The 25,998-nt window shown below is 46.4% G+C and overlaps 1 protein-coding gene and 1 pseudogene across 50 annotated transcripts in view; both read left to right on the forward strand.

Annotated features, from left to right (window-relative positions):
- Kidins220 (kinase D-interacting substrate 220) overlaps nucleotides 1-6,924 on the forward strand; it is an 88,705-nt gene extending 81,781 nt beyond the window's left edge. For 19 of the 50 annotated variants that reach the window (XM_087551998.1, XM_087552002.1, XM_087552007.1 and 16 more), the window contains one exon: nucleotides 193-3,118. In XM_087551998.1, the coding sequence (XP_087408124.1) occupies nucleotides 193-1,452 (1,260 nt within the window). In that variant the 3' untranslated portion in view covers nucleotides 1,453-3,118. 50 annotated transcript variants of the gene reach the window in all.
- Nucleotides 6,925-25,366: 18,442 nt separating this feature from the next.
- Nucleotides 25,367-25,680, forward strand: LOC120093241 (ubiquinol-cytochrome-c reductase complex assembly factor 3-like; annotated as a pseudogene).
- The last annotated feature ends 318 nt before the right edge of the window (nucleotides 25,681-25,998 follow it).

Here is a 25,998-nt window from a genome sequence, read left to right on the forward strand (position 1 = left end):
TTATAAGCTAATTACAGATTTATTAATAAACTCATAGCTTTTGTTAAACTGTTAGGTTGATTTTTTAAAAGACCCTAGTAATGTGATAACTTTTACATTATTAGTATACATATGTGTTTCCTAAGCTGATGTTTATTATGTCTTTTCCCCTTCTTATTTGAATTCTTAAATTTTTTTTTTCTGTCTTCACAGTCACAAACTCGCAGAACCCCAAGTCTCTCGAGTCTCAATTCCCAGGACTCCAGTATTGAAATTTCAAAGCTTACTGATAAGGTGCAGGCCGAGTATAGAGACGCCTATAGAGAGTACATTGCTCAGATGTCCCAGTTAGAAGGGGGCACAGGGTCGTCCACAATAAGCGGCAGATCTTCTCCACATAGCACATACTACATAGGCCAGAGCTCTTCAGGGGGCTCCATCCATTCTACTCTAGAACAGGAAAGGGGGAAGGAGGGTGAGCTAAAGCAGGAGGATGGGCGGAAGTCATTTTTAATGAAGAGGGGGGATGTCATAGATTACTCCTCATCAGGGGTGTCCACTAATGAGGCCTCACCCCTGGACCCCATTACTGAAGAAGATGAGAAATCCGACCAGTCAGGTAGTAAGCTACTCCCAGGCAAGAAATCCTCAGAACGGCCCAGTCTCTTCCAGACAGACTTGAAGCTTAAGGGGGGTGGTCTTCGCTACCAGAAACTGCCCAGTGATGAAGATGAGTCGGGGACAGAAGAGTCAGATAACACCCCACTGCTCAAAGATGATAAGGACAAAAAGGCTGAAGGCAAAGCAGAGAGAGTGTGCAAGTCCCCAGAGCACAGTGCCGAGCCCATCAGAACGTTCATTAAAGCAAAAGAGTATTTGTCCGATGCCCTCCTTGACAAAAAGGATTCCTCAGATTCGGGAGTGAGGTCCAATGAGAGTTCTCCCAACCACTCTCTCCACAATGAGGCAGCAGACGACTCCCAACTGGAAAAGGCAAACCTCATAGAGCTTGAAGATGAGGGCCACAGTGGGAAGCGGGGGATGCCACACAGTCTGAGTGGCTTGCAAGATCCAATTATAGCTCGGATGTCCATTTGCTCGGAAGACAAGAAAAGCCCTTCCGAGTGCAGCCTGATTGCTAGCAGCCCTGAAGAAAGCTGGCCTGCGTGCCAGAAGGCCTACAATCTAAACCGAACGCCCAGCACTGTGACTCTGAACAACAACACTGCACCCACCAACAGAGCCAATCAGAACTTCGATGAGATAGAGGGAATCAGGGAGACGTCCCAGGTCATTCTGAGGCCTGGCCCCAGTCCCAACCCAACTGCTGTGCAGAATGAAAACCTGAAGAGCATGGCGCACAAGCGAAGCCAGCGCTCCAGTTACACAAGGCTCTCGAAAGATGCATCTGAGCTACATGCAGCCTCCTCGGAGAGCACAGGCTTTGGAGAAGAGAGAGAGAGCATTCTCTGAGGAAGGAGAAGTGAAAAGAGTGTGACAGACTTTGAGTTGACCATTCCTCATTACTCATCATGTTTATGCATCACAGACACCTGATAGGTGGTCAGGCACTGGAAGCAGACAGGAAAGCCTGAGAGCACAGTCACCAGTCATTTTCATTGTCACCGTCATCCCAGGCACTTTAAAGTCTCACTGCCACTATTACACCTTTCCTGGCACACAGCTAGGCAGAGCGATGAGAGCAGGCTGAAGACAAAATAGGTCAAAAGTGTATTTAAAGTTGAAAGGGCTTAAATCACAAGGAAAAAAACTTAGAGATCTCCTTTATAAACTATTCATGTACCATTTGAGGGAAGATACAGTGTTAGATGAAGCAGAAACCAATTTTATTGTTAGTGTTTAATCTTGGTGCAGATTTATAAGTTTTAGAGTAGCCCAGAGACTAAAAGTGAATACTTAGCAAATGGATAGCCAGTGTTCTATATAGGAATCATTGCTTTTCAGAGGGCTTAAAGTTTAAGTAGAAAATATATACTCAAGAAGGCGATAAAAGCTGATGAGAAAGTGAGTTAGCAGAACCCAAAGCCGTGCTGGGCCGCGGTGACTCATTAGCAGAGGAGGAGGGGAGGGCAGTATATTCCTGGGATACTCTCTCCAGACCCAGCCTGGCTTCTGACATCATCCACCTGTGCCCTCAAAACCGTCTTAGTCTGTTCTGCAACTCTTAAGTGACATACCTAACTCAGCTCATGGCTAAGGAAAAAAAATTAAAGTTGTCCTGGTGATTAAACTCTGGACCTCCCACATCTAAGTCCCGAGTTGACAAACTGCATCCCCAGCCCAAACATCTGTTCTTCCAGAGATCTGGAAAGACATGGGCATAAGAGTCCAGTAAACTCTTAATGAAGGTGTCAGGAAGTGTTTCCCTTAAAGGGGTTAGTGACAGTGACACTAGACAAGTGACAGAATTTAGTTTGCTGACATTAAATCACTGCCTTCTGGACCGCAATAGTTTAGTATCTGTTCCTAAATCAGCATTTGAGTTCTGCGGGGGTTACAAAATGGAGGCATGGTTTTAAGAAGGAATTTGAAAGCATCCAGGGAAGCAAGAACAGAGTCGGAGCTGGTGTGACCATGACACTTCCCATTATTGTTAGCAAAGCTAGGAGAATGACCACATACATTTAAGTATCATGTAGGCTAGAGCGTGCCTGTCATCATCATGCATTGAGACCGTTTGTCCTTTGATTATAGTGTGTTTATGTAGACCAGTCCTAGCAGTATGTCCTGAGCCATGGGCAGGATTGTAGATGGCGAGGTGGCAGGTTTAGTGCTCGTTGAGATGTCCATCTCTGACTGGACCTGTGTGGTTTACTTGTAGCTGCTCCGTGAAACACTGCCTTGCTGTTTGAGTGTAATTGAGCATTTTCATGAAGTGTATATGTTGCATGATCTTTAACAGGTATTTTTAGACATTAAGAACAGCATGATATTACTGACATATGCATTAGTAGTATGCAGTATCATGTAATGGGTACTTCAGAGGCAGTTTGGTTTCTTTCCAGGTGAGTAGTTATAGCTCACAGTCATGGGAATCCTTTATTCACACTGTCTGTGAAGTCGATGCTGGAGTGCCAAATGCACACGGAGACTAGGAACAATAAAGACTTGCATGCCATTCTGACTCATGGAGTTTTATTCAATAGAGCAATGATAATTCCCATTCTGATTAAAAATTAAAACACGGTCTGTGTGTCTGTTTGTCCTATGACTGAAGTATGTAAAGACTTACAGGTCATGAAATTGACAGAATGTTCCAGACAGCCCTTATTTTCTTTCTGAGAGAGAGTGGCTGTGAAGCCCCTGTGCCTAACCGGTGTTAGCGCAGCGTCCACAGTGCACAGGCACCACAGCACTGAGAAGCCTATATCTGAGCTAGTGGCAGATGGCCCAGATCCCTCTAGAATATCAGCTGATTACACGACCATTGTGGACAAACTTGCTTTCTCCTACTGATACAGAAAGTGACAGGCCAGATGGATTCCTGAGTCACCGTTATCCCTGAGTCTGCATGTCAGTGTGTGTCTGTGTCGATAAAGCATAGCTCAGTCTGATTCACACACAGGCAAAACTGCTTTAAGCTGGATGAAATAATAGAAAAGTGAGCCTCCAACCCTGCCAGTCTCAGAAACTCTGAGTCGCTTGGCTTCACCTTCAGCCGTAGAGGATGTCTTGACATGGCATCCTATCACCGACACCATGGCCTTCTGGGGGATTATTTTCTGAGTATAGCTGCAGTCCCAGCTGTCCTGGAACTCTGTACACCAGGCTGGCCTTGAACTCAGAGAGCCACCTGTCTCTGCCTCCGAGGTGCTGGCATTAAAGGTGTGAGTCTATTTTCCCAGTGCTGGATGATTAAGGATCAAGAATCCTACACTATGAATTTTAAGCTTCGACCGGCGCAGTGATCCATGCCTGTAATTGCAGTACTCAGGAGACAGAAGCAGGAGAATCAGGTGTTCAAGGTCAACCTCAGCTACATAGAGATTTTGAGACCAGCCTGGGCTGTGTGAGACCCTATCTCACAAAACTAAAAATGCAAATCTGAAATAGCTTCAATAAGAGAACTTGTTTTTGTGTGTTATTTTGTGTAGATTTTAAATATAGTCAGGATAATCTTAATTGCCTAACCAAAGTAACTTTAAGAGTTGTGTTTGCTTTAATACTCATCTCGAGAACTCAAGCTAATTCGCATGTTCTAGTGCTGTAATAAAATAATCTATGATCATGATTTTTTTCTTACTAATCATTAGGATTTTTTTTGAATGAAATTAAATCTTATTTTTCTTTTGCTCTGGCTAAAGTATTAAATTTAAAAGGTATTAAGACCACATAATTTTTTGTTACACCAGGAATTCTCAGCCTCTTTAGAAACATCCCTGAATTAAAAAAAAAAAAAAATCCATGAATTCCTGGCAAACTCCTGAATAGATCAATGTACTTACCAGGAAAATAGAATCTAGGGCCCCCTTTAATTTATGGGTGAATGACCTTAAAGGATTAGGTAGAAAGGAGGGTGCAATCAAATTAACATTTTTGGCAAATATGTGCTATGGGTCCCATCCCGCCTTATCCCCCATCTTCTTTCCTGGGCTTAGCAGACACAGCAGAAGACAAAGCGAATGGGGACCCCCCTCCTGCTTGGGGCAGGTGAGCCATCTGAAATGAGTACCCTCGGGCACTCAAGCAGAAGCCTAGGCTGGAGTTACACCAGTGAATTGAGAACTAGAGATTTAAGCACTGAGCCGGCTGTGGACAGGGTTTAATTGGCTCATCGCTTGGCAAAGGTTGAGAATCCCTGGTTGAGACTAATTAAGTAGAAAGAGATTTAAAGTCTTACGTAATGTTAAACCCTTTCCTGCCTAGGAAGAAAACGCTGCCCCTGTGCTAGATAGACAGCGGTTCAGAAGATCCAGTTTAAACTGAGGTATGTAAAAAACTAGTTTTCCAAGAAGTGTTTGAAACCACTTGGTTCCACTGTCACCCACATGGTTGAAGGGTTTTTAAAATAATCAGCAAACCTTGCTACCATGAGATCCTGTCTCCCAGGACTGTCAAGCTATGCCTATGAAGTCTCACCAACCCATGGCTTTCTCAGCATGAGCTGAGCAAGGGCAACAGGCTTGCCAAAATGGATTGGGGCAGGGGGTGGGGTGGGGGGGAATCTCTTGAGGTCTCAACCCTACACAGAGCTACAGGAAACAAGGGATGCTGGCAGTGGGAGAAACGGTCTTAACCGGGGAAGAGCACACCAGTTGTTATCCAACACCAAATGGACAGCCCTGAAAACATGAGTAACATTGTACAGACCGAGCAGGTTTCCTGTGTGTTTAGGAATATACTATACCTATATGTATGTAACAGTAGTTAATGAAAAGTCGAAAGAGAGCAGTAAGGGGTAAGCATATGGGGGGAGTTGGGAGGGAGGGAAGGGGAGGTGATATATATTATGATCTCAATTTTTTTTTTTTTTGGTTCTTTTTTTTCGGAGCTGGGGACTGAACCCAGGGCCTTGCGCTTCCTAGGCAAGTGCTCTACCACTGAGCTAAATCCCCAGCCCCATGATCTCAATTTTTAAAGAAGTAGCAAACCACAGTCCTGGTCTCAAGGTCCTCCGGCTGTTGACCTAGGTGGGTGCTGTGGGTGGAAGGCTTCCTGAGGACATTCTGGAACTCAGAGCTGAAACCCTTCCTGAAAGGGGCCTCAGTGGCTGAAGGATGGATGAGCACTGTTCTGGTCTCCCAGGAAAGTGAAACATTTTGGAAAGTGATGAGAGAAGTCGATCAAGAAGGAAGGGCATCTACTGATGCTTCTTGACTTGATAGGATTCCACCCCTGATAGTATTTTCCCCATCAGAAAACTGCAGTCCCTGTAGAATGCCAGCTGTTCTCCCACACTGCCATTGCTGCCTAGGGGCACTGCCACCAGCCCCAGCAAGGGCCAGCACTTCGAATGTGAAGTGTGGCATCTGCTGGTGTGTATTGCTTGTGTGCCTCTGTGAAGCTGAAGTATTACTAGTGAAGGGCCATCTGCATTCCCAGAAACAGCAAAGTGTGGAATTCCAACTGAAGTGAAGAGCAACAGAAGTTAGAGAAAACAAAACAAAGAAACCGAAACACAACACAAAACAGTATACAGTGTTTAACACAGTGCTACTGTTTCAAAACAAAATACTCTGAATCTGCCTGTGGGTATGGCCTGTGGTCACTGGCAGACAGAGACTACTCCCCAGTCCTTTGCAATGTCTCTTATTTTACTGCAGTCTCGTAAGGCATGGACTGGCACATCAAAACGAATTACCAAACTGTCAAGACGAGAGTGTGTGAAACTGTATTCACACAACAGAATGTGCCCTTTATTTACGTTAAGCTGTTTAAGGCCGTTAGGGTCTTGATTATTCGTGCTCATTTTCCAATTTTACCCTATTTACACTTATCTACCTCCTTCTCTTTCAAGGCACCAAGGGCTCTAGAACCTTAGTATCTGCCCATAGACCAAGCAACGCTTCCTTCTCACTCCTGACAGTTCCGTTAATAGTCCCAGCTGGCTTCCTCACCATATATAAGGGGTGAAGAAGACACGGCCACCACTCTAGCCCTGCCATGCATTCAGCCAGAGAAGAAATGTGTCACCTTAACCAGATTTATCTGTTCTCTGTAATTGTAGGATTTAAGTTAGTTTTTAATGAAGTGTTACTTCTATGAGATTTTAGGCAAAAGCCCAATGTATAGCAAAAAATATGTAAATAATCCAGCCTCTCCTCTCCTGTCCTGTAGCATACTTTTGGTCAGATAACTAATAAAACATAGATATTTTCAAAATTGTCACAGTTCTTTATGCCTGCAAGTTGTATTTCTTAGACGTTTTAGAAGGCATGCTGTTTTTACTTAATGCAAATTAAACTACTTTATTTTGAAAGATAATTTTCTTTTTGGATTCTGTTTTCTCCATGTTTTGCCCATGTTCTTTTCTGTCTTCTTTTGTCTGTGTTTTCTCGGAGGCTGCATTCTATGCATCCCATTTTACCACAAGACATTGTTAACACAGTACCTCAAGAAACTTCAACATGACTTTTGAGAAAAATCTGATTTCAGATGACCCAGGACAGTAGGCAGCATTGTCTGTGAGCGAATAAGGCAGAGCTAAACCAAGCTAGTAAGACTGCCAGAGTCTGCATGTGTCCTACATAGTGTGTTACAAATGCCCTGCCCTGCACCCTTACCACACAGTTCCTCATAGGTTGGCCTTCTCCCATGTTTATACCTGCCCTGTCACCTGTCTAGCCTTACTTAGTAAGCTTCTCTGTTTATGATCCCAGTGATCTTTCAAGATGTAATACCATGCTTGATTAAAAATTCCCACAGATGGATACCCACAGCGCACCATGGTAGACTACATTTTTTTAAAGTGCTATGCAACGTATTTTCGTGTGTTTTAAAATCCTCTTGTGCACGTCAAACTCTTGGTGTAGTGGAGATGCCCATCTCATGCATCAATGTAATTCTAGAGTCAGACTAAATTGGTATTTCTGAACTGCACATTAGAACCTTGAAAACTATATTCAAGTGTGAGTTAGCTGTGGTGAACCCCCAATATAGGTTTATAACTTCAGTGAGTCTGTTTAACGCCAGAACCATCACAGTGCCCAGCTTACCTGAGCGAGCTCAGAACTTGACTGCATCCTTCCTTTCAGTGGGCTATTTTCAGGGACCACCCTCACCCCATCATTTGTCACCTCAGACATTCTGATTGCTTGACCTATAAGGGGCATGCTGTGCTAGGGTTCTATATTTCATATGAACACCTGATTATGCATTGTTTGAAGATCTCCTTACCATGTGTGACAGGCATATCATTCCTAATATCAATCCCCTGGTCTCACTAACCAAATGCACTTGAGTTTCAGTTTTAAGCTCTTTGAGAGGTTTGAGTTCTATACAACGTATTTGGATCACATTTGCACACCCCCAGTCCTTCCCATGTCTACTTCCCCCTCCCCATCAACTCTATATTTTATCCTTTTTAAATTTTATTTTTAAATTTCCAAGACAAATTATGTTGCCCCAAATAATCTTGGATGTGTGGTTTTCTACTGGAATGTGGTTGGTTTACCAAAGGCTAAACTCTCAGAGCAAACTGGCCCTTTATTTCCCAAAAGCGAACAAACTGCCAGTTCCTCCACTGGCAGTGGAGTTGTGTGCTGCTCCGTGCTGGGATTCGGTCTGGCTTGGACTTGCGTGGGTTTTATACACACTTCTGTCCAAACCACCATGAGTTCATGTGTGCAACTACCCTACTGTGTCCAGAAGGTGTTCCTCTCTAGTCATCCATCATCTCTTACACTCTTTTCACCCCCTCTCCTGCAATGATCCCTGAGCCTTGGGAAGGGAGTGAAGTGGTGTGTGTGTGTGTGAATGTGTGTGTGTGTGTGTGTGTGCACGTGCGTGTGCACGCGCGTGCCTTACGTGTTCCCTTTAGGGTTGAACATTTCGTAGTCTCATTCTCTGCACCTTGGTCAGTTATAGGTCTCCGTGTTGATCACCACCTACTGCAAATGAAGCTTTTCAGATAAGGGTTGAGAGATACACTGATTTATGAATATGATGAAAAGTCATTAGGAATTGGTTTAATACCATGTCCACTTAGCAACATGGTAAGTAGATTCTCCCCTAGACCTATGACCTGTCTAACCGTAGGTTGGTGGCCCAGTCATGGTGCCAGGCATAGGTTTCATAGTGTGGAACTGGCTTCAAATCCAATCAGAAAGTGGTTGGCCACTGTCATGATTTGAATATGCTTGGTTCAAGGAGTGGCACTATTTGGAGGTGTGGCCCTGTTGGAATAGGTGTGTCACTGTGGGCTTGGGCTTTAAGACCCTCATCCTAGCTACCTGGAAGTCAGTCTTCCACTAGCAGCCTTCAGATGAAGTTGTAGAACTCTCAGCTCCTCCTGCACCATGCCTGCCTGGATGCTGCCATGTTCCCACCTTGATGATAATGGACTGAACCTCTGAACCTGTAAGCCAGCCCCAATGAAGTGTTTTGTTTGTTTGTTTGTTTTTTCCTTTTCTTTTTTTCGGAGCTGGGGACCGAAGCCAGGGCCTTGCGCTTGCTAGGCAAGTGCTCTACCACTGAGCCAAATCCCCAACCCCTGAAGTGTTAACTTTATAAGAGTTGCATTGGTCAAGGTGTCTGTTCACAGCAGTAAAACCCTGGCTAAGACAGTTCTCATAATGTTCATGCCCCTATTGGACCAATGGGCAAGTCTTGCTAGGCCAGCCATTGTTGCAGCTTGCAGACGAAAACTAGCCACTATGGATGTATCAACTTGAATTCATCATACTCTATGACTCAGGTACGGTACACAGCGTGGTCAGCAGTAGGATCATGCTGTCACCAACATAATTTGTTGTTCATGTTGTTTGTAATAGTTCATTGTTACCCAAGTTCACATAAAACCACAGCTCCATTATCTTGTGGCTCCACCATCCTCAAGGCAAGCAGAGTCCTCTGGCCCACTACATATTCGATCAATAATATGGCTGAGAGGCAAGGGATCTACAGTGAAGCGTGAACCGTCCAGACCGCAGTGTTATGGATGGTACTTTTGAACTTTTATTTACATTGGCTTCTCGAGTCCTGGGTTCCTGCTGAGCTGCAAGGCAGGCTGGGAAGTTAGATGTGGTTCAGTGCCCCGAAGGAAGATCGCAGTGAGGTGAGCACATAGATATGACTTGTATTAGCTCTACCCTATTAAAGATGGTATCTTCTTGCATTAAACTAACAGGAGTTAATTCTTTGGGTGAGATTGTTTAACATTTTATTTTGGTACAGTTTTTATCATGATAGGAAAGTTAACTACAATTCTAACCTCTGACAGAGGAATTTCAGGGGGTTTTCAATCAGCCAGTTCCACCCCGGTTTTGAGAAGTGGGGAGCAGAGCAAGGAGATTTGAGAAGGCTGTGAATGGAGCAAAGAAAGCTTTACAACCCCCTAGACCCTTGCCATTTAAAGTACTTGTGGCACCAGACACACCCACCATGTGCTTGATTTTTAAGTGTCGATTCTAGAACTGCCTCCCCAGCAGCGGCCGCAGTCACATGTGGGGCTGCCTACACCTGCAGATTTGCGGATTGTGCTTCCAGCTATCAGGGTAAGCGGGAAGCCTGTGGCAAGATGCTGACCTGAGTGTAGCCTTTCGGAATGAGCTTTAGTAAGAGAGACAGAGTCTCACAACCAGGTCAGCCAGTACCAGGCTTTATGTCAGAGGAACATCAGGAGAGAACTCCCAGAGGGCACATGATGGGACCTTGAGAAAAGAGCCTTCCCTTCAGATCCATAGGGGCTGAATTAGACACAGCCACCATGTATATATATAGCACAATGGGTTTCCAGAAGAAAGGACAGAGAATGGTCTTTCTTTCATTCTTTCTCTAATTATTATTTAATATAGATTATATAAGTAGATATAATAGTAAATTATTTGTTTATTTATATAAAAATTCTTAACAGGTTTTCCAGGGGGTCAGCCAACTTCCTACCATGTGATTTAGTCTGGCCTGCCCTGTGAGTCCTTGCCACAGAGGCAGGCCCTAGGTAGGATCACAAACGTGCTTACATGTTCAAAGGGGAGGCAAGGCAACAATACACGGTGCTTCTTACCATCTCAGGGGAAGAACAGACAGACAGACAGAGAGACAGACAGAGACAGAGACTGTGGTCCAACACTGTCAGGCTCCCACTCACTCTAACTGCCCTAGGACCTGGCTGGAGCACAGCTATCAACAAGAAGGAAGGTAAACTCCAGTGCCCAAGAGTTCCTACAATAGGAATTGAGCCCCCAGTTTTAGAGGCCGGTGGACAGACAGGCCGACAGCACTCTTGTTTGTAAACAAACCCTTCTGCCATGTGACGTCACTGACCACTTTCCAGGTGTTTTGTGTTTGAATTTCTCTAATTCTGAGGTCCCCTTTTCCCCACATTCTGGCTTACACAATATTATAAAATGTCCCATAGCAAGCAATGTCGACGGTAGCATTTCTTCTTCTTAGTGATTCCGAAGGCAATCGCACATCCCAAGATTGATGGGGCCTTGCTTAGCTCAGTGCGCTATTGTCCTCGTGTGTGGCACAGCCATGTTGAGCTGCAGCTCCAGCAGGTTGACCAGTAGTGGCTTATATTCCCTTGGACACCCCCACCCCCACCCCTGCCCCTGCGCACGGCCCACAATCCAGCGCTTTATGTCTGGTATTTTAGCACTTACTCCTCATCCCATGTCCATTCAGGTATTCGAGGTAGTACAGAGACTGCTTAGAAGAAAAATAGCGGGGGGCTGGGGATTTAGCTCAGTGGTAGAGCGCTTACCTAGGAAGCGCAAGGCCCTGGGTTCAGTTCCCAGCTCCGGAAAAAAAAGAACCAAAAAAAAAAAAAAAAAAGAAGAAGAAGAAGAAAAATAGCTTACCTCTGTGCCTGACAGCATTCTAAGACCTTTTCACATATGAACTAATCCAATTGTCTCAACAGCCTCACACAATTGTTCCCCCTGCCCTCGGTTCACAACAGAGAAACAGAGACAGAGCTAGTGAGTCACACAGTCACACAGCTCCTAAATGGTAGAGCCGGAGGCTGGGTCCATGCACTGAGGCTCCGTAGTGCCCTTTGCTACCAGTGTCTTATTGTTCTTTAACAGTTTAACCAGCTACTTCTTATGTGTTTCTGATATACATCTGATTTAGCTTTACTGCACGGCATCATCATGGGTTCTGCCTTCCTGCTTTGAAACAGAGTCTGGGGCTCTCAAAAATATAACTTATAAAGGGAAGGCTCAAAACCCTATCACCATGTAAATTATATTTTTGAGAACAAGAATCGTAATATTTTTAAATCAAACTAATTGCTGTGCAACGTTTTATTTTCGTTTACAAATGTATGGGCTCCATGCTGCTGCCTCTTGTCCTGCTATTCTTCCCGACTTAGATCAGTGCATTGCAGCTTGGACACACCCTAGCCTGCTGTGCTCGTCTGACCACCAGTCCCTGCTCTGCTTCTGCTCCTACGTCCACCGTCAGTGCTGTGTATTAGATCACAGTTCTAAAGGCCACTATACTCCGTGATGAAGTATAATAATGCCCAATAAACATTCTTAGAGAAGTAGAATGTTTCTATTTTGAAGTGGAGTTTTTGAGTTTTTTAATGACTGCGATAGTTATCTCCTAAGAAAGAGAAAACACACCAGAGGCCTCGTTCCCAGTCGCCAAGGCTAAAAGTTTGACAGCACGGTGGACAGTCAGGGCCACTTCAGCTGTGTGTAACCATCTGCCTAATGACCTCGGTGCTTCCTACAAAGCCAGACCCAGCTCTCAGCAGTTGTCATGGACTAGCCTACCCGCCCTTACCGAATGTGTAGAGTCAATCCCATGGCTTCCGGGAGCAGCTTTATCCATTCACACAGGGTACCTCCATCCAAACTCTTTTCTTTACACATTAATTTATCCTACAAAGGGCCCCAGCTCTGGTTGACTAGCACGAAAGTCGAGGGTCCTCTGCAATCAGAAGCGCAGCAGTAGGAGTGGGAGGAGGTGAGACCGGTCACTGGAGGGATGAGTGTGGTCAGAGTCCGTTATACATCCGTGTGACAGTGTCATGTGACAGTGTCAGCAGGAGGCCCATTATGTCTAATTAATACATGCTAGCTAATAAGTAGACTAAGACCAACTTGTCAAATCAAAACAATCAGGAGAAGTAAACAAACATCAACATTGTGACTTTCTCATTTGCAAATGAAAGGACTGAGAGTCAGGGAAGAGAGGTACCAAGCACCCAGCACCCAGCAGGAAGTTGCCCAGCACTCAGCACCCAGCACCCAGCACCCAGCACCCAGCACCCAGCAGGAAGTTGCCCAGCACTCAGCACCCAGCACCCAGCAGGAAGTTGCCCAGTTGACTGCCCAGCTCAGTGGCAGCTGCAGGTGAGCTCTCTGCCAGGCTCTGGGCTGAATCAAGAGGGCATGGGTGAGCTGGGTGAATGCCAGTCCCCTCACTTAGCAGCGGCAATGCCCAGTGCTAGGTCTTCCCAGCTCCCTCTGCCTTCCTCTTCTCTGACCCTCAGTAGCCAGCAAGTGGGGCCTGAGGCTACCCTGACCTGGCCTACAGTGGAGTGAGACCTTGCCTGATATCAACAACGGATTAGAGCAGGGCTACAAGACCCATGATACAGGTCAACTCATTGTAAGGGCTTTTGCTTATTATTGTTGAGAGAGAGAGAGAAGGGGAGGAATGGAGGGGGAGAGAGAGAGAGAGAGAGCTGGAGAGTCACAAGTTACATGTTTACTTCTGGCAAGTCTAGAATCACTTCCATTCAGGATGAGAACTGAAGTTCTGAGAGAGATAAACACTGCACAAGGCCAATAGACTGATTAGAACTCCGCTGGTGGGGCGGGTGGGGCGGGTGGGGCGGGGACAGGAATGTGGCAGGTCCAGAGACAATTATCTCAGGCTGTCTTTAGCCATCATCCCTGCCTCCGAGTGAGCCCTAACAGCCCTCAGTACTTTTGGATCCTTATCTTCCACTAACCAGCTCGTCATCTGATAGCGACGCAGCAGAAATTCTCCCGAGTTGCTGCAACCCGTGTGTTTGAAGTGCCTTCCTCCACTGGTGACTTTCTGTGTTCTGTTACTATGAAAATGTCCTGAAGCTATTACCACATTGTCACATGGCATTTGGGGTGACCTGAATCTATGTTCCTAGGCTGTGGACACCGATATTTGGCTTCAGAATAAACCCCGAGGTGAGAACTGTAAACTGGGTTGGGAAGGAAGATCCACACTCTATCTTCCTGTAAACCAGGACAATGAACCCTTTTTAGGCTTTTCCAACCAAAGACTCTGCTTAGCAGGGGGGGTTCCCCCAAGTGACTTTTGACACTTTCCATAAAGTGTGCTTAGCACTGAGCGTAATAAAAGAAAAATCTTTGCCATTATTCTTTGACTCAACTGCAAAAGAGGAGTGCCCACCCACGGCACCCCAGAGTATAAAGCATCTAATTTGGCAAATATGAGCACAAGTTATTATCTGTCCCCAAAGGGTGGGAGCCCCATCTCATGCATCTCTCTCCATCCTGGCTTGGCCACACTGACCCTCAAGGGAAACAGGTTATTTCACATGGATCTTTCTGGAAGCTATTGAAGGATACCCTCAAGTCAAACAAGAACAGTAAGCCAAGAAAAAAAACAAAACAAACTAGCTATCTAGTCTTGGAAACTGGATCTCCCAGATAAGAGACTTGAATATGTCAAGACTCATCCTTTTATACTGGCAGCCCTGCATTGAGGCGGGGGCAGGGAGACTCATGTGGGAAAAAGAAAACTGATATGTTTAAGTTTATGGAAAGCATAAAGAAAGAACAGATGGTAAAAATCATAATGGAAAAAATAAACTAATGAAATTAAGTCACTATTCTAAGAAGAGAAGGAGGGGGAAGAGGGTCAGGTGTATTGGAAAATTTGGATAAGATAAATTTGTAAGAAAGGCAGGAAATATGAAATCAGCTTTAGAACTAAAAGTACACACAGTAAGAGGCGCAAATTTGATTTGCTGCTTGGTCTTGCGGTGATTTGAATATGAGTAGCACTATTGGGAGCGGCCATGTTGGAGTAGGTGTGGCCTTGTTGGAGGAATAGTCTTCTGATCAAAATGTAGAACTCGCCAGTTGTGGTGGCGCTCACTGGTAGGATTTGCTGAAGGAGGCAGAGGCAGGAGGATCACGAGTTCAAAATGTAGAACTCTTGGCTCTCTCTCCAGCACGCACGCACAATTGCTATGCTTCCTGTCTTGTTGATGATGGACTGAATCTCCGACCCTGTAAGCCAGCCCCAGTTAAGTGTTGTCCTTTAGAAGAGTTACCTTGGTCCATTCTGGTCATGGTGGGGGAAAATACATAGGCAGACATGGTGCTGGGGAAGGAGCTGAGAGCTCTACAACCTAACGCATGTGTAGCAGAAGGAGACTGTCACACTAGGCCTAGCTTGAGCATAGACCTCAAAGCCCGCCCCACAGTGATGCACCTCCTCCAACAAGGCCAATTCATCATTCCTCTCAATCCACCACAACTGCTAGGGCTGATCATTGGAGGACAGTGTGCTGATTGCCTGGCTCCATTCAGGGAAACCAGGGTAGCCACCGGAGGTGGCTGCCCCTACAGCGGGACTGACAGGTGTGGGCGTTTAGACTTGGCATTGGTCTTTTTGGTCAGTTTGGGTTTCTAAACTGTTACCTTGATTAATAATGAAAGGGAAAACAGAAAGTGGCACAGCCCAGCCTGCCCAGGCCCCCTTCCTGTGGTTCTCCCAGGCTTCTCATGCTGTTTGAAGAGAGATCACCACTCCTGTCTTTCTGAGGTTGGTGGTCAGCGGACACTAGGAAATGGCTCACACTCTGTGATATTGTCTCATGTATTTCAGATCAAGTGTTATTTTAAATCATTCGGCCATCAGCCATGTCTGTACGTATCTTAGTAACTAGACCACACTCTGACTTGAATTTTGATTTGAAGGGTAAAACTAGTTTGTTAATGACACAAAGTGATTTCTGAGTTTTCAAGATCTGTTAATGATGGATTTTTACTGAAGGGACATATTCATTCGTGAGGGCATTTGTGATTTCTGTGACTCATGTGACAAAATATATTGAAATCCCATCTAAAAGAAGGATTCTATCAAAACATTATGTGCGGGAAAGGTTATCAAATGGGCTTTTTGTGGGGTTTTTTTTTTAGCTTTGTCTGGGAATGAGCAACACTTTAATAGTAAAAGTAAAACCAGCTGCTAGTGATGCAGTCAATTCTACAGCTTCCAGAGAGGGAGAAGCAGAACTCAGGCTGGGGAAATGTTTAAGCTGAGCAATTGCAAATTCTCCTCTTTAGCTGTATTGATTTATTCTTTGTGTGTGTGTGTGTGTGTGTGTGTGTGTGTGTGTGTGTGTGTGTGTGTGCAAGTGTATGAGCATGTGTGTGTACCCACTGTACATGCCTGTGCACACACTCAGACCAGAAGAGGGTATCGAGTGTCCTCTATCTTCTGTTGAGGTAAGGTCTCTCCCTGAACCCCATGCTCCCCATATTGGCTAGGCTAAAAGCCAACATGCTCCAGCAATTCCCCTAACTCCTCGTGGAGCTGGTGCTCTAACACATGTTAAATACTTCCTGAGTGTGTGAACACACAAGCCTGGGGCTGGGAACTGGGTGCCTCTCACCTTGAGCTGATATGATCCCAAATGCAGTGAAGCTCCCCAGGACTGACGTGGGACACCTTAGCTCACCCTGCAGCCCTGTACTTCCCTGCTGTGCTTGGTTCCAGGTTCCCCAAGCATGTGGAGACAACCTCCGGATGGCTCTTTCTTTTCCCAGACCGAAACCAGAGCCCCGGGTCCCCACATGCAGTGAAGCCCACCACACCGTGAGGGAACTTATCATAAATCAAACTTAACGCACATCACACTTGCGTGCATGTGCGCACTCCCTTCTTCCCCCCAAACTTAGTAACTCAACACAACACACATTTAACATGCCGTGTGTCAGAGGTTAGGAGTCTGGGTGGGGGTTGCAGCTGAACAGTTTGTGAGACCAAGGTCACCCTAAGGTTGGACTAGGCAGTCAAGTATGTTGCTACGCTCACTCCAGCACTGCAGGCTTCTGCTTCTCTGTGGCACTTAGCCCAAAGGTCCAGTTTCACTGACAGATGAGCCTCTCACAGGGATACCAATAAGGCAGCTGTCATCCTCAGAGTAGAGCACACGCAGAGACAGTGTCCCGCACGGTGGCTGTACTTCTTTTTTTTTTACAGTCTGTTTCTGAAGTGTCCCATCATCACCGTTAGTCACACCAACCAACTCTGCTACAAGAGGAGGTTGGCAGGGGGCAGAATGGCGCCTTCAGGCAACCTCCGGTTGGTGGGGCTGAGTGCTGTGCCAGGCATCGTTGTCAACTTGATGGGATTAAGATAGGCTGAGGGTGGAGCTGGAGAGCAGTTAAGAGCACTGGCTGCTTTTCTGGAGGTCCCCAGTTCAATTTCCAGCAACCACGTGGCTCGCAATCATCTGTAGTGGGATCTGATGCCCTCTTCTGGTGTGTCTGAACACAGCTACAGTGCACTCATATACATAAAATAAATAAAATTTTTTAAAAAGCGAGAGATAGGGGGCTGGGGATTTAGCTCAGTGGTAGAGCGCTTACCTAGGAAGCGCAAGGCCCTGGGTTCGGTCCCCAGCTCCGAAAAAAAGAACCAAAAAAAAAAAAAAAAAAAAAAAAAAAAAAAAAAAAAAAGCGAGAGATAGGTTGAGGGTAATCTCAAAACGAATCTGTTAGGTATTTCCATAGAGGGATTAAGACTCATCCCTTTGGAGTGGATCCATCCTCTTAGCCTTTGGAAGGCAGTGGCAGGGTGATTTCTGTGAATTTAAGGCTGGCCATCTACAGAGTGAGTTCCAGAACAACAGAGTAAGACTCTGTCTGGAAAACAAGCAAACCAAACAAGCAAAACAAAGTCACAAGTCAATCCCGGAGGCGGACAGCATCATTGCTTTGTCTGGGGTGATGGACTGCATGAAAGAGGACCGAGGAGAAAACTGGAATAGCACCAGCATATCTCTCTCTCTCTCTCTCTCTCTCTCTCCCCCCCCCCCCTTCCTGTTTTTCAGAGATGCAAGCTAGTAGCCTCATTGCTCACTGCCAACAACCTTGAGCCACTTCCTCAGCCCCACCTTCCTGCTGCTAAGGCCGACTGTGCCTTCAAACTGTGAACCAGAGGCTAAAGGAACCCTTCCTCCCTTGCCTTGTTTCTTGCTGTGTATTCAGTCACAGCAATAAAACAAACAAAACAAAAAAATCCAACTAAGGCAAGTCTCTGCAGACACTACCTCATGTGCAGAGGCCAGGGTCCTCTATGAGAGGAGACCCTGTCCTTCAGGCCCATGGCAGAAGCCGCCCCTTCTAAAAAGGCTAACTTTCCACTGCAAACTCTGCCATGCTCGATGCTCTGCAGAAACATTTGGTGGAAATGGCAGGGATAAATTTGGCCTTGCAACTCCTCCAGGCTTATCTTGCTGCGCCACTAAAGCTCTCCATTTAGTAGAGATGCTGGCATTTCTTACAGCTGCCAAAATGTCTAGGTGTCGATGGTTTCCATGTGCCTTTCTTAGTTAGAGTCAAGCTATCTCAAAGTTATTTACCAGGCCCCACTTAGCTTGGATTTGGACCCAAGAAAATAGCCAGTTATGTAAGTGCACACTGTAGAACACTGTAAGTCATGAGTTCACTGACCTTTCCCCAAATATTAGCCCCTACACTGATCAAACACCTCCTGAGTTTTGGCTGGACTTTGAGCAGAAGTGAAAGATAATAGTATTTCTATTTCCACAGTGCCATGGGTAATTCAGGCACATCTGTAAGACAAAATATGTGTTACATCTAATAATGTGAGTTGTAGGATATATGTGTGTGTGTCAGATATACCCAAATTATCCTTGCCACCACAGAATTATATACATATAAAGTAAACTCTCTTTATATTAGGGTTTCTCTTTTAGATGATCTCCTCATTTTTTATGTAATGCGTATGAGTATTTTGCCTGCATGAGTGCATGCATACAGTAATCACGGAGCCCGTAGAGGGTGTTTGATTTCCTGGAGCTGGAGTCACGGATGGTTGTGAGCCACTGTGTGGGTGCTGGGAACTGAACCCCCATCCCCGGAAAAAGCAGCCAGTGCTCTTAACTGCCATCTCCCCAGCCCCCACAGGTTCAGTTTTTAGTTTAGAAAGTCTTACTATTAGGTTTTGGGGACTTGAAATTACCGTTTTAAAAGCGGACATAGAACCAAGGTGACTCAGTTCCCAGGACATTAGCCAAGGATACCATTCAGGAGCTCCTCCTCCCACTGCCCACCAGTGAGGATGAAGCACAGCCGTGGGAGAGCCTCGCTGTTTCCGGAAACGCTCACCGTTGACACTGTTCTTCCGTCTCTATTTTTTAAATTATTACTTTTAAAAACTGTGTGTATGTGTTTTATTGGCATGTATGTCCGTGTACCCTGTGCACACCTGATGCCGGAGGAGGCCAGAGGAGGGCTTCTGGATCTCCTGGAGCTGAAATATAGGTGGTTGTGAGCTGCCAGGGAGGATCCAAACATGGCCCCTCTGGAAGAGCAGCCAGGCCGCTTAACCACTGAGCCATCTCTACCCTCTAGTCAGTCTCTCTCTCTCTCTCTCTCTCTCTCTCTCTCTCTCTCTCTCTCTCTCTCTCTCCTTCCCTCTCTCCCTCTTCCTCTCCCCCTCCCTCTGTCTTTTTCCAGACAGATTTTTCTGTGTAGCCCTGGATGTCCTGGAACTTGATCTATAGACCAGGCTGGCCTTGAACCCCTGCCTACCCAGCGATGGGATTGAAGGTGTGCACCACAGCGTTTCAGTCTCTTTCTTGAGGGTCAGTGACCCTTCTGGTCTAAGTGACCAGCTGAAATAAACAAAAGGAAGGGGGTTCTGAAAATGTTGGACAGGCCCTCCGGCCCCTTCCACAGGTAGGAAGGAGGTAGTTTTACCGTCACTAGGGAAAGGGAAGGGGCTTGAGTTTTATATCTGATGTTGATATTCGATCCCAAGATAGTATATATTAAAGATTTTTATATGCTTAACGTTTTCTCTGTTAGGCCTTTATATTCTTAGCTATAGGCAAGAGCCCAAGTTTTTCGAGAACCTATAGCCAAACCATCAGTGAAGTGGAAGGGAGAAAAAAAAAAAAAACCAACATTCTTACTGGAAGCCATATGCAAGCGCGACACAGCGACAGCGTCTCACCAGAAAGCTGCTTCTATTTTTTACATCTCTGTCGTTGTACTATGGGTGTGAATTTTAACTGACATTTTCCAACTAAGAGAAAAGCACTGGGGAGGGGCAGTCAGATAGGAGGAGAACACTGTTGGCCTCCGTGTTGAAGGAAGAAGGCCACTTGGTTTCAAAGGGCGTAGTAACCCCATGGGCACTGTGGGAACACCAAGGACTGCAAAGGGAGGAAGGTCAAAGAAGACACAGCATGCTTGCCCTTCAATCCCTACAGGTTTGTACGTGTGCCCATGGCTGGGTTTCCATCTCCCCAGAAGCACACCAGGAATCCTTTCAGCCCTGTCATGCAATCTGCCCCTTGAAGACCCCAGTTTCTCAAATAGGCTGGGAGCACCCTTTGTGGAGCACGGGGACTTTCACCTACATTTCCTGCGATGAAAGATCAACAGTTAAGAGGGCATTTGTCCCTCTCCTCTCTGTAGTGATCTGTAGCCCTTTGTATTTCCTAAATCTGGCTACAAAAATATCTGTGACTTGGGCTGGAGAGATGGCTCAGTGGTTAAGAGTACTGACTGCTCTCCCAGAGGTCCTGAGTTCAAATCCCAGCAACCACATGGTGGCTCACAACCGTCTGTAATGAGAACTGATGACCTCTTCTGGTGTGTCTGAATGTAACTACAGTGTACTCATATATAATAAATAAATAAATCTTTAAAAAATATCTGTGATTGTACAGCAGTTCTAGTGTACGATCGCAGCACACGGAGGGGTACTTTTCATGCCCCTCTGCCTTTAAGCCTGGGATAGACCTCACGACCCCCTCCAGTGAGAGGCGGTGACAGTGATACCCCATGTTGTTTGCTACTAGGTCACAAAAAGCTATTCCATCTGCCTGTTTCTCAAGACCTCCACGCTGTGTGTGTATGTAGCTGCCATTTTGGGAGGAAGTCCAGGCATGAAAAACCAGACATCGAGGAGTTGCTGGTGACAGCTAGCATCAGCCATTGAAGGTGGTGCACACCCATAATCCCAGGAGGCAGACACCCATGGGTCTCTGTGAGTTCGAGGCCAGCCTGGTTTACTCTGTGAGTACCAGGCCATCCACAGCTACATAGGGCAGCCTGTCTCAAAATCAGAAAGCATGTCTGAGAACAGCTTTGAGGTGCTTCAGCCCTATCTCCCCACTGAGCGCACTACAGGATGCACCTTGTACAAGAACATCTGGTTACGGCCGGAGAAATGGCTCGGCAAGTGGGCGCTCAGTGCGTAAGACGAGGACCCATTCAGATCCCAAACCCGTATAAAACCCTGAATGCACCTGTAACCCCAGAACTGTGGAGACAGAGACAGGAGGGTCACTGGGGTCTGCTGGCTGCTGGCCTCACCACTGGTTCAGTGAGAGATCTTGTCTCAAAAGGAGTGAAGCAGAGGGACAGAGCGGGACACCCAGTGTCCTCCAGTACACTGCAGACACTCACAGTCATTTTCAGCACCAATAAAGCGCAGTTACAGGAAGACACCTGATTGAGAGAAGCTCCCTTCCCCCAGAGCCCCGTAGAATTGTGAGACAGAATAATGCCAGCACAATATGTAACGGTTGTCTTACACCCTCCCATCTGGGGTAGGTTCGAACGTGATAGCTGATACCCCGAGTACAGTCTGAAACAGAAAGAGATCAAGCATTTTAGAATTATAATCTCTAAACATTTTTGTTCATGCAAACCCCTCCGCGTTGTGTGAAAATACGTATATTCTCACACGTCTTTCCTTGCCATCTACAATTTTTGTATCGGTTTAAATGTCTGCAAAATAGATTCTGAGGCAAAACATTACATTATTCTGCAAATGCACCCAAGGGGCTAGCTAGCGGGGCCCTTTGATAGCCGTGATCACCACTGTTAAAACGCAGGGGTAGCATGTCTTCTTTATTGATTAAAAAAATGTCACTTTTGACACCCCCCCCAACCCTGTTATCTCTTTCCTCTTCTTCCTATTGGTATTCATTGTGACATAAGACATGAGTGATGGTTCATCGCCGCTGCCAATTGGATGCATTTAGCGTCACCTAGGAGATATACCTCTGGACATGTCTGTGGGGGACGCTTAACTGAGGAGTTTCGACCTACCCATGGGCTGGGCTTCTGGGCTGAATAAAGATATAAGGGAGAAGGCAAGCAGTGCCCAGCATCTGCTTCTCTCTGCTTCCTGACATGCTGACAGGAGGCACAGTCATCAGCGAGGCAGACCCCAAGGGAAGTTACAGATGGCTCTGGTGACAGGAATTGCACTCTGAGGGCTGAGCCTGGGAGCTGAGCCCCCTTTGTGTCCCAGAGACCTTCTGGTCTCTTGTTCCTCCTCTCTGTGTTGTTTGCAGGTACACTCCCACAAGCCTGGTGCCCGTCATTGTTACTGCCCCAGGTCCTCAGGCCACATGAGACCCTTCCCCCAAAGAGAGCCCTGAAGATGACATTCTACAGAACATTCTAGAGTTAAGTGTCTGGCTAGGCTTTTGTCCCCTCAAGACAAGATCTCGCCCTGTAGGCCAGGCTGCCCTTGAATTAATTTTGTAGCTCTGGTGTTCTCTCTCTCTCTCTCTCTCTCTCTCTCTCTCTCTCTCTCTCTCTCTCTCTCTGTGTGTGTGTGTGTGTGTGTGTGTGTTTAGTGTAGAGACTCTATGCTGATCTCTGGAGCACTTCTTGGTCACGTTTCACCTAGTCATTGAGTCAAGGTCTCTCAGTTGAAGCCATAGCTTGCTGATGTGGCTAGTCTAACTGGCCTAACTAGCCAGCATGCTCTTGGGATCCCTGGTCTCTGAGTCTGGGCTGTTGGAATCACGGCTGACTTGTCCACCAGGTATTCACTTATATTCTGGAGATCTGACCTCTGGTTCTCAAAGGTTGCTATTCGCAGGGCAAGTACTTTAATTACTGGGCCAGTTCTCCAGCTCACAGGCTGGCTTTGAACTTACAACCATTCTCCCACCTCTGCCTCCTGAGTGCTCAGACTATAGGCATGCACTGGGATGCTGGGTCCCAGGTGGAAGGAGGTTTTCGGTGATTCTTCTTGGTGAGGATGTGCTTAGATGGAGCTACTCTCATTATCACACCCATTGCTTTCTAGACATAGAAGGACTTTGCGCTAGTGTGCGTCAGTGTAGGGGAGCGCTCTGGGGGCTCAGGGATCGGAGGACCAGGCCTGAGTTATTTCTTGTCGTCACCAACACAGGGCATTGGGACCTGGCAACGTCTTGCCATGAGGTCTGATTCTCTCCCAGGACTGTGAGCAGGAGTTCCTCTGGGCTCACTGGGCACCCCTGGATATGATGTCATTCTGGAGTCTAGGAGAGCCTGTGTAGCACATAGAGGCCCTGCGTTTGGGTGCCCCTGTCCTTCACCTACACCGCTGACAGCATAGCATCATTATGATCTGCAGTGTCTGGCAAAGGTCCTCTGTGTGGTGAGATGTTGTCTAAGCTACCAGGAGAGCCCAAGGTGCTATCTCGCCTCAGGTCTGAACCAAGTTTTGTTAGGGGTGCTGTCTATGGAGACAGTCTCATGTACCCAGGCTGGCCCTGAACTTTCAGTGATGTCACTACTGCAGCCTTCAGAGTGTGGGGTTACAGGCAGGTGTCACCATTTCCAGCACAAGTGTACACCTCAATCCTGTATATAAGTCCCCTTTGCTGTGTGAAGTTGACACCCATTCAGAGGTCTGGGGACATCTTTGGAACCACACACTGTCTCTTGTTGCTTTTGAATCAGGTTCTACTCCATAGTCAAGTTCAGGGAGTTACAAACAGGCCAGTGCTTTGGCTCTGGTTCCGTTCATGCAAACAGCTCGTGCCTCATTTTCTACCATTGTTTTGTGTCTCAGCACGTGTGTGTGTGTGTGCGTGCGTGTGTGTGTGTGTGTGTGTGTGTGTGTGTGTCTGTGGAGGCTGGAGAAAGACATCGAGTGTCTTCTAATTCTCTCTGCCTTATTGCTTGAGAAGGGGTTTAATCGCTGTACCTGATGCTGTTGGCCAGACTAGATGGCCAGAGACTCCCGGGATTCACCTGTCTCCACTCCACAATGCTGGGGTAAGAGGCAAGCACAACCATGTGGGTGCTGGGGATCTGATCTTACCCACTGATAGTCTCCCTATCCCAGCCCTATATTTTAATCAGATAATGCTTTTTAAAATTAAATTTAGCCACAGGCCCCAAATGCCTGGCTGATAAATGGCATCAAACACAACCCTGAGATTCCACCTCACACCAGTCAAAATGGCTAAGGTCAAAAACTCAGGTGACAACAGATGCTGGAGAGGATGTGGAGAAAGAGGAACACTCCTCCATTGTTGGTGGGATTGCAAACTGGTACAATCACTGCGGAAATCAGCCTGGAGGTTCCTCAGAAAATTGGACATAGTACTACCTAAGGACCCAGCTATACCACTCCTGGGCATATACCCAAAAGATGCCCCAACATATAACAAAGACACGTGCTCCACTATGTTCATCGCAGCCTTATTTATAATAGCCAGAAGCTGGAAAGAACCCAGATGTCCTTCAACAGAGGAATGGATACAGAAAATGTGGTACACCTACACAATGGAATATTACTCAGCTATCAAAAACAATGACTACATGAAATTCACAGACAAATGGATGGAATTAGAAAATATCATCTTGAGTGAGGCAACCCAGTCACAAAATAACACACATGGCATGCACTCACTGATAAGGGATATTAGCCCAGAAGCTCATATTACCCAAGACACAATTTACAGACCACATGAAGCTCAAGAAGAAGGACAAGCAAAGTGCAGATGCTTTAGTCCTTCTTAGAAGGGGGAACAAAAAAATTCATAGGAGGAAATTCAGGAGCAGAGACTGAAGGAATTGTCATTAAGAGCCTGACCCACCTGAAGATCCAGCCCATATACATACAGCCACCAAACCCAGACAATATCGCTGATGCCTAGAAGTGCATGTTGACAGGAACCCGATACAGCTGTCTCCTGAGAGGCTCTGCCAGGACATGACAAATACAGAGGTGGAAGCTTGCAGCCAACGATTGAACTGAGAATGATCTCCCCAATGGAGAATTCAGAGAAAAAATTGAAGAAGCTGAAGGGGTTTGCAACCCTATAAGAACAACAATATCAACCAACCAGAGCTCCCAGGGACTAAATCACCATCTAAAGAGTACACACGGACAGACCCACGGCTCCAGTCACATATGTAGCAGAGGATGGCCTTGTTGGGCATCAATGGGAGGAGAAGTCCTTGGTCCTGCCAAGGCATGATGCCCCAGTGTAGGGGAATGTCAGGGCGGGGAGGTGGGAAGGGGTGGGTGGGTGGGGGAGCACCCTCATAGAAGCCGGGGGAGGGGTAATGGGATAGGGGGTTTGTGGATGGGAAACTGGGGAAGGGGAAAACATTTGAAATGTAAATAGAAAAATATCCAATAAAAAACCAAAAAACAGGAGATGTCATGGCTCCCTTCTAGGCTGCGGGAGGATGCGGTTTGCGTCTCGTTTGTAGTGTAGTTCGCTATGGAGGCGGCTCGTAAAGCACTGACTGTAGTTGCAGTGCTAGGCTCGGGAGCTGGTGTGGGTTCTATTCTGTTTGCTTTAGTGACCCCAGGAGAACTACAGAAGCAGTTAATGCTGCAGGAGATGCCGGAAAGGGACTCGAGGCGCAGGGATGAAGCAGTCAGGACCAAGGAACTGGTGATGGCTACCCTGAAGGATGCCGCAGCCACGAAGGAGAACGTGGCCTGGAGGAGGAACTGGACAGTTAGAGGCGACGGCAGGTCAGCATGACACCAGAGCTTGCCCATGGTCGTGGGAATCTGTAAGGCACCTTTCTTGGTGCTCTGGACATGAAGTCGGGATTCAGGAGACATACCAGGACTCTCTCAAAGGCACAGGGAGCTGCGGTTGGGGGAATGAGTTTAATGAGCACATCGAGTGACAGGGTCGGATGTGTGGAACCAAAGGAACTAATAAATGCAGTTTACCCATTAAAAAAAAAAAAACAAAAACAAAAAACAAAAAACAATAAACAATAGCTGGCCCAGGACTAACTCCTGGCTCTGAGTCTCCAGTCCATGCCTTTTGAGCCTCTTTGGAGTTTGGACAGACAGTCATCAAAAAGTTAAAAAACTTTTCACTTTGCTGTGGGG

Source organism: Rattus norvegicus, chromosome 6 (assembly GCF_021556685.1).
Source record: "Rattus norvegicus strain SHRSP/BbbUtx chromosome 6, alternate assembly SHRSP_T2T, whole genome shotgun sequence".
In the NCBI taxonomy this organism is placed as follows: Eukaryota; Metazoa; Chordata; class Mammalia; order Rodentia; family Muridae; genus Rattus; species Rattus norvegicus.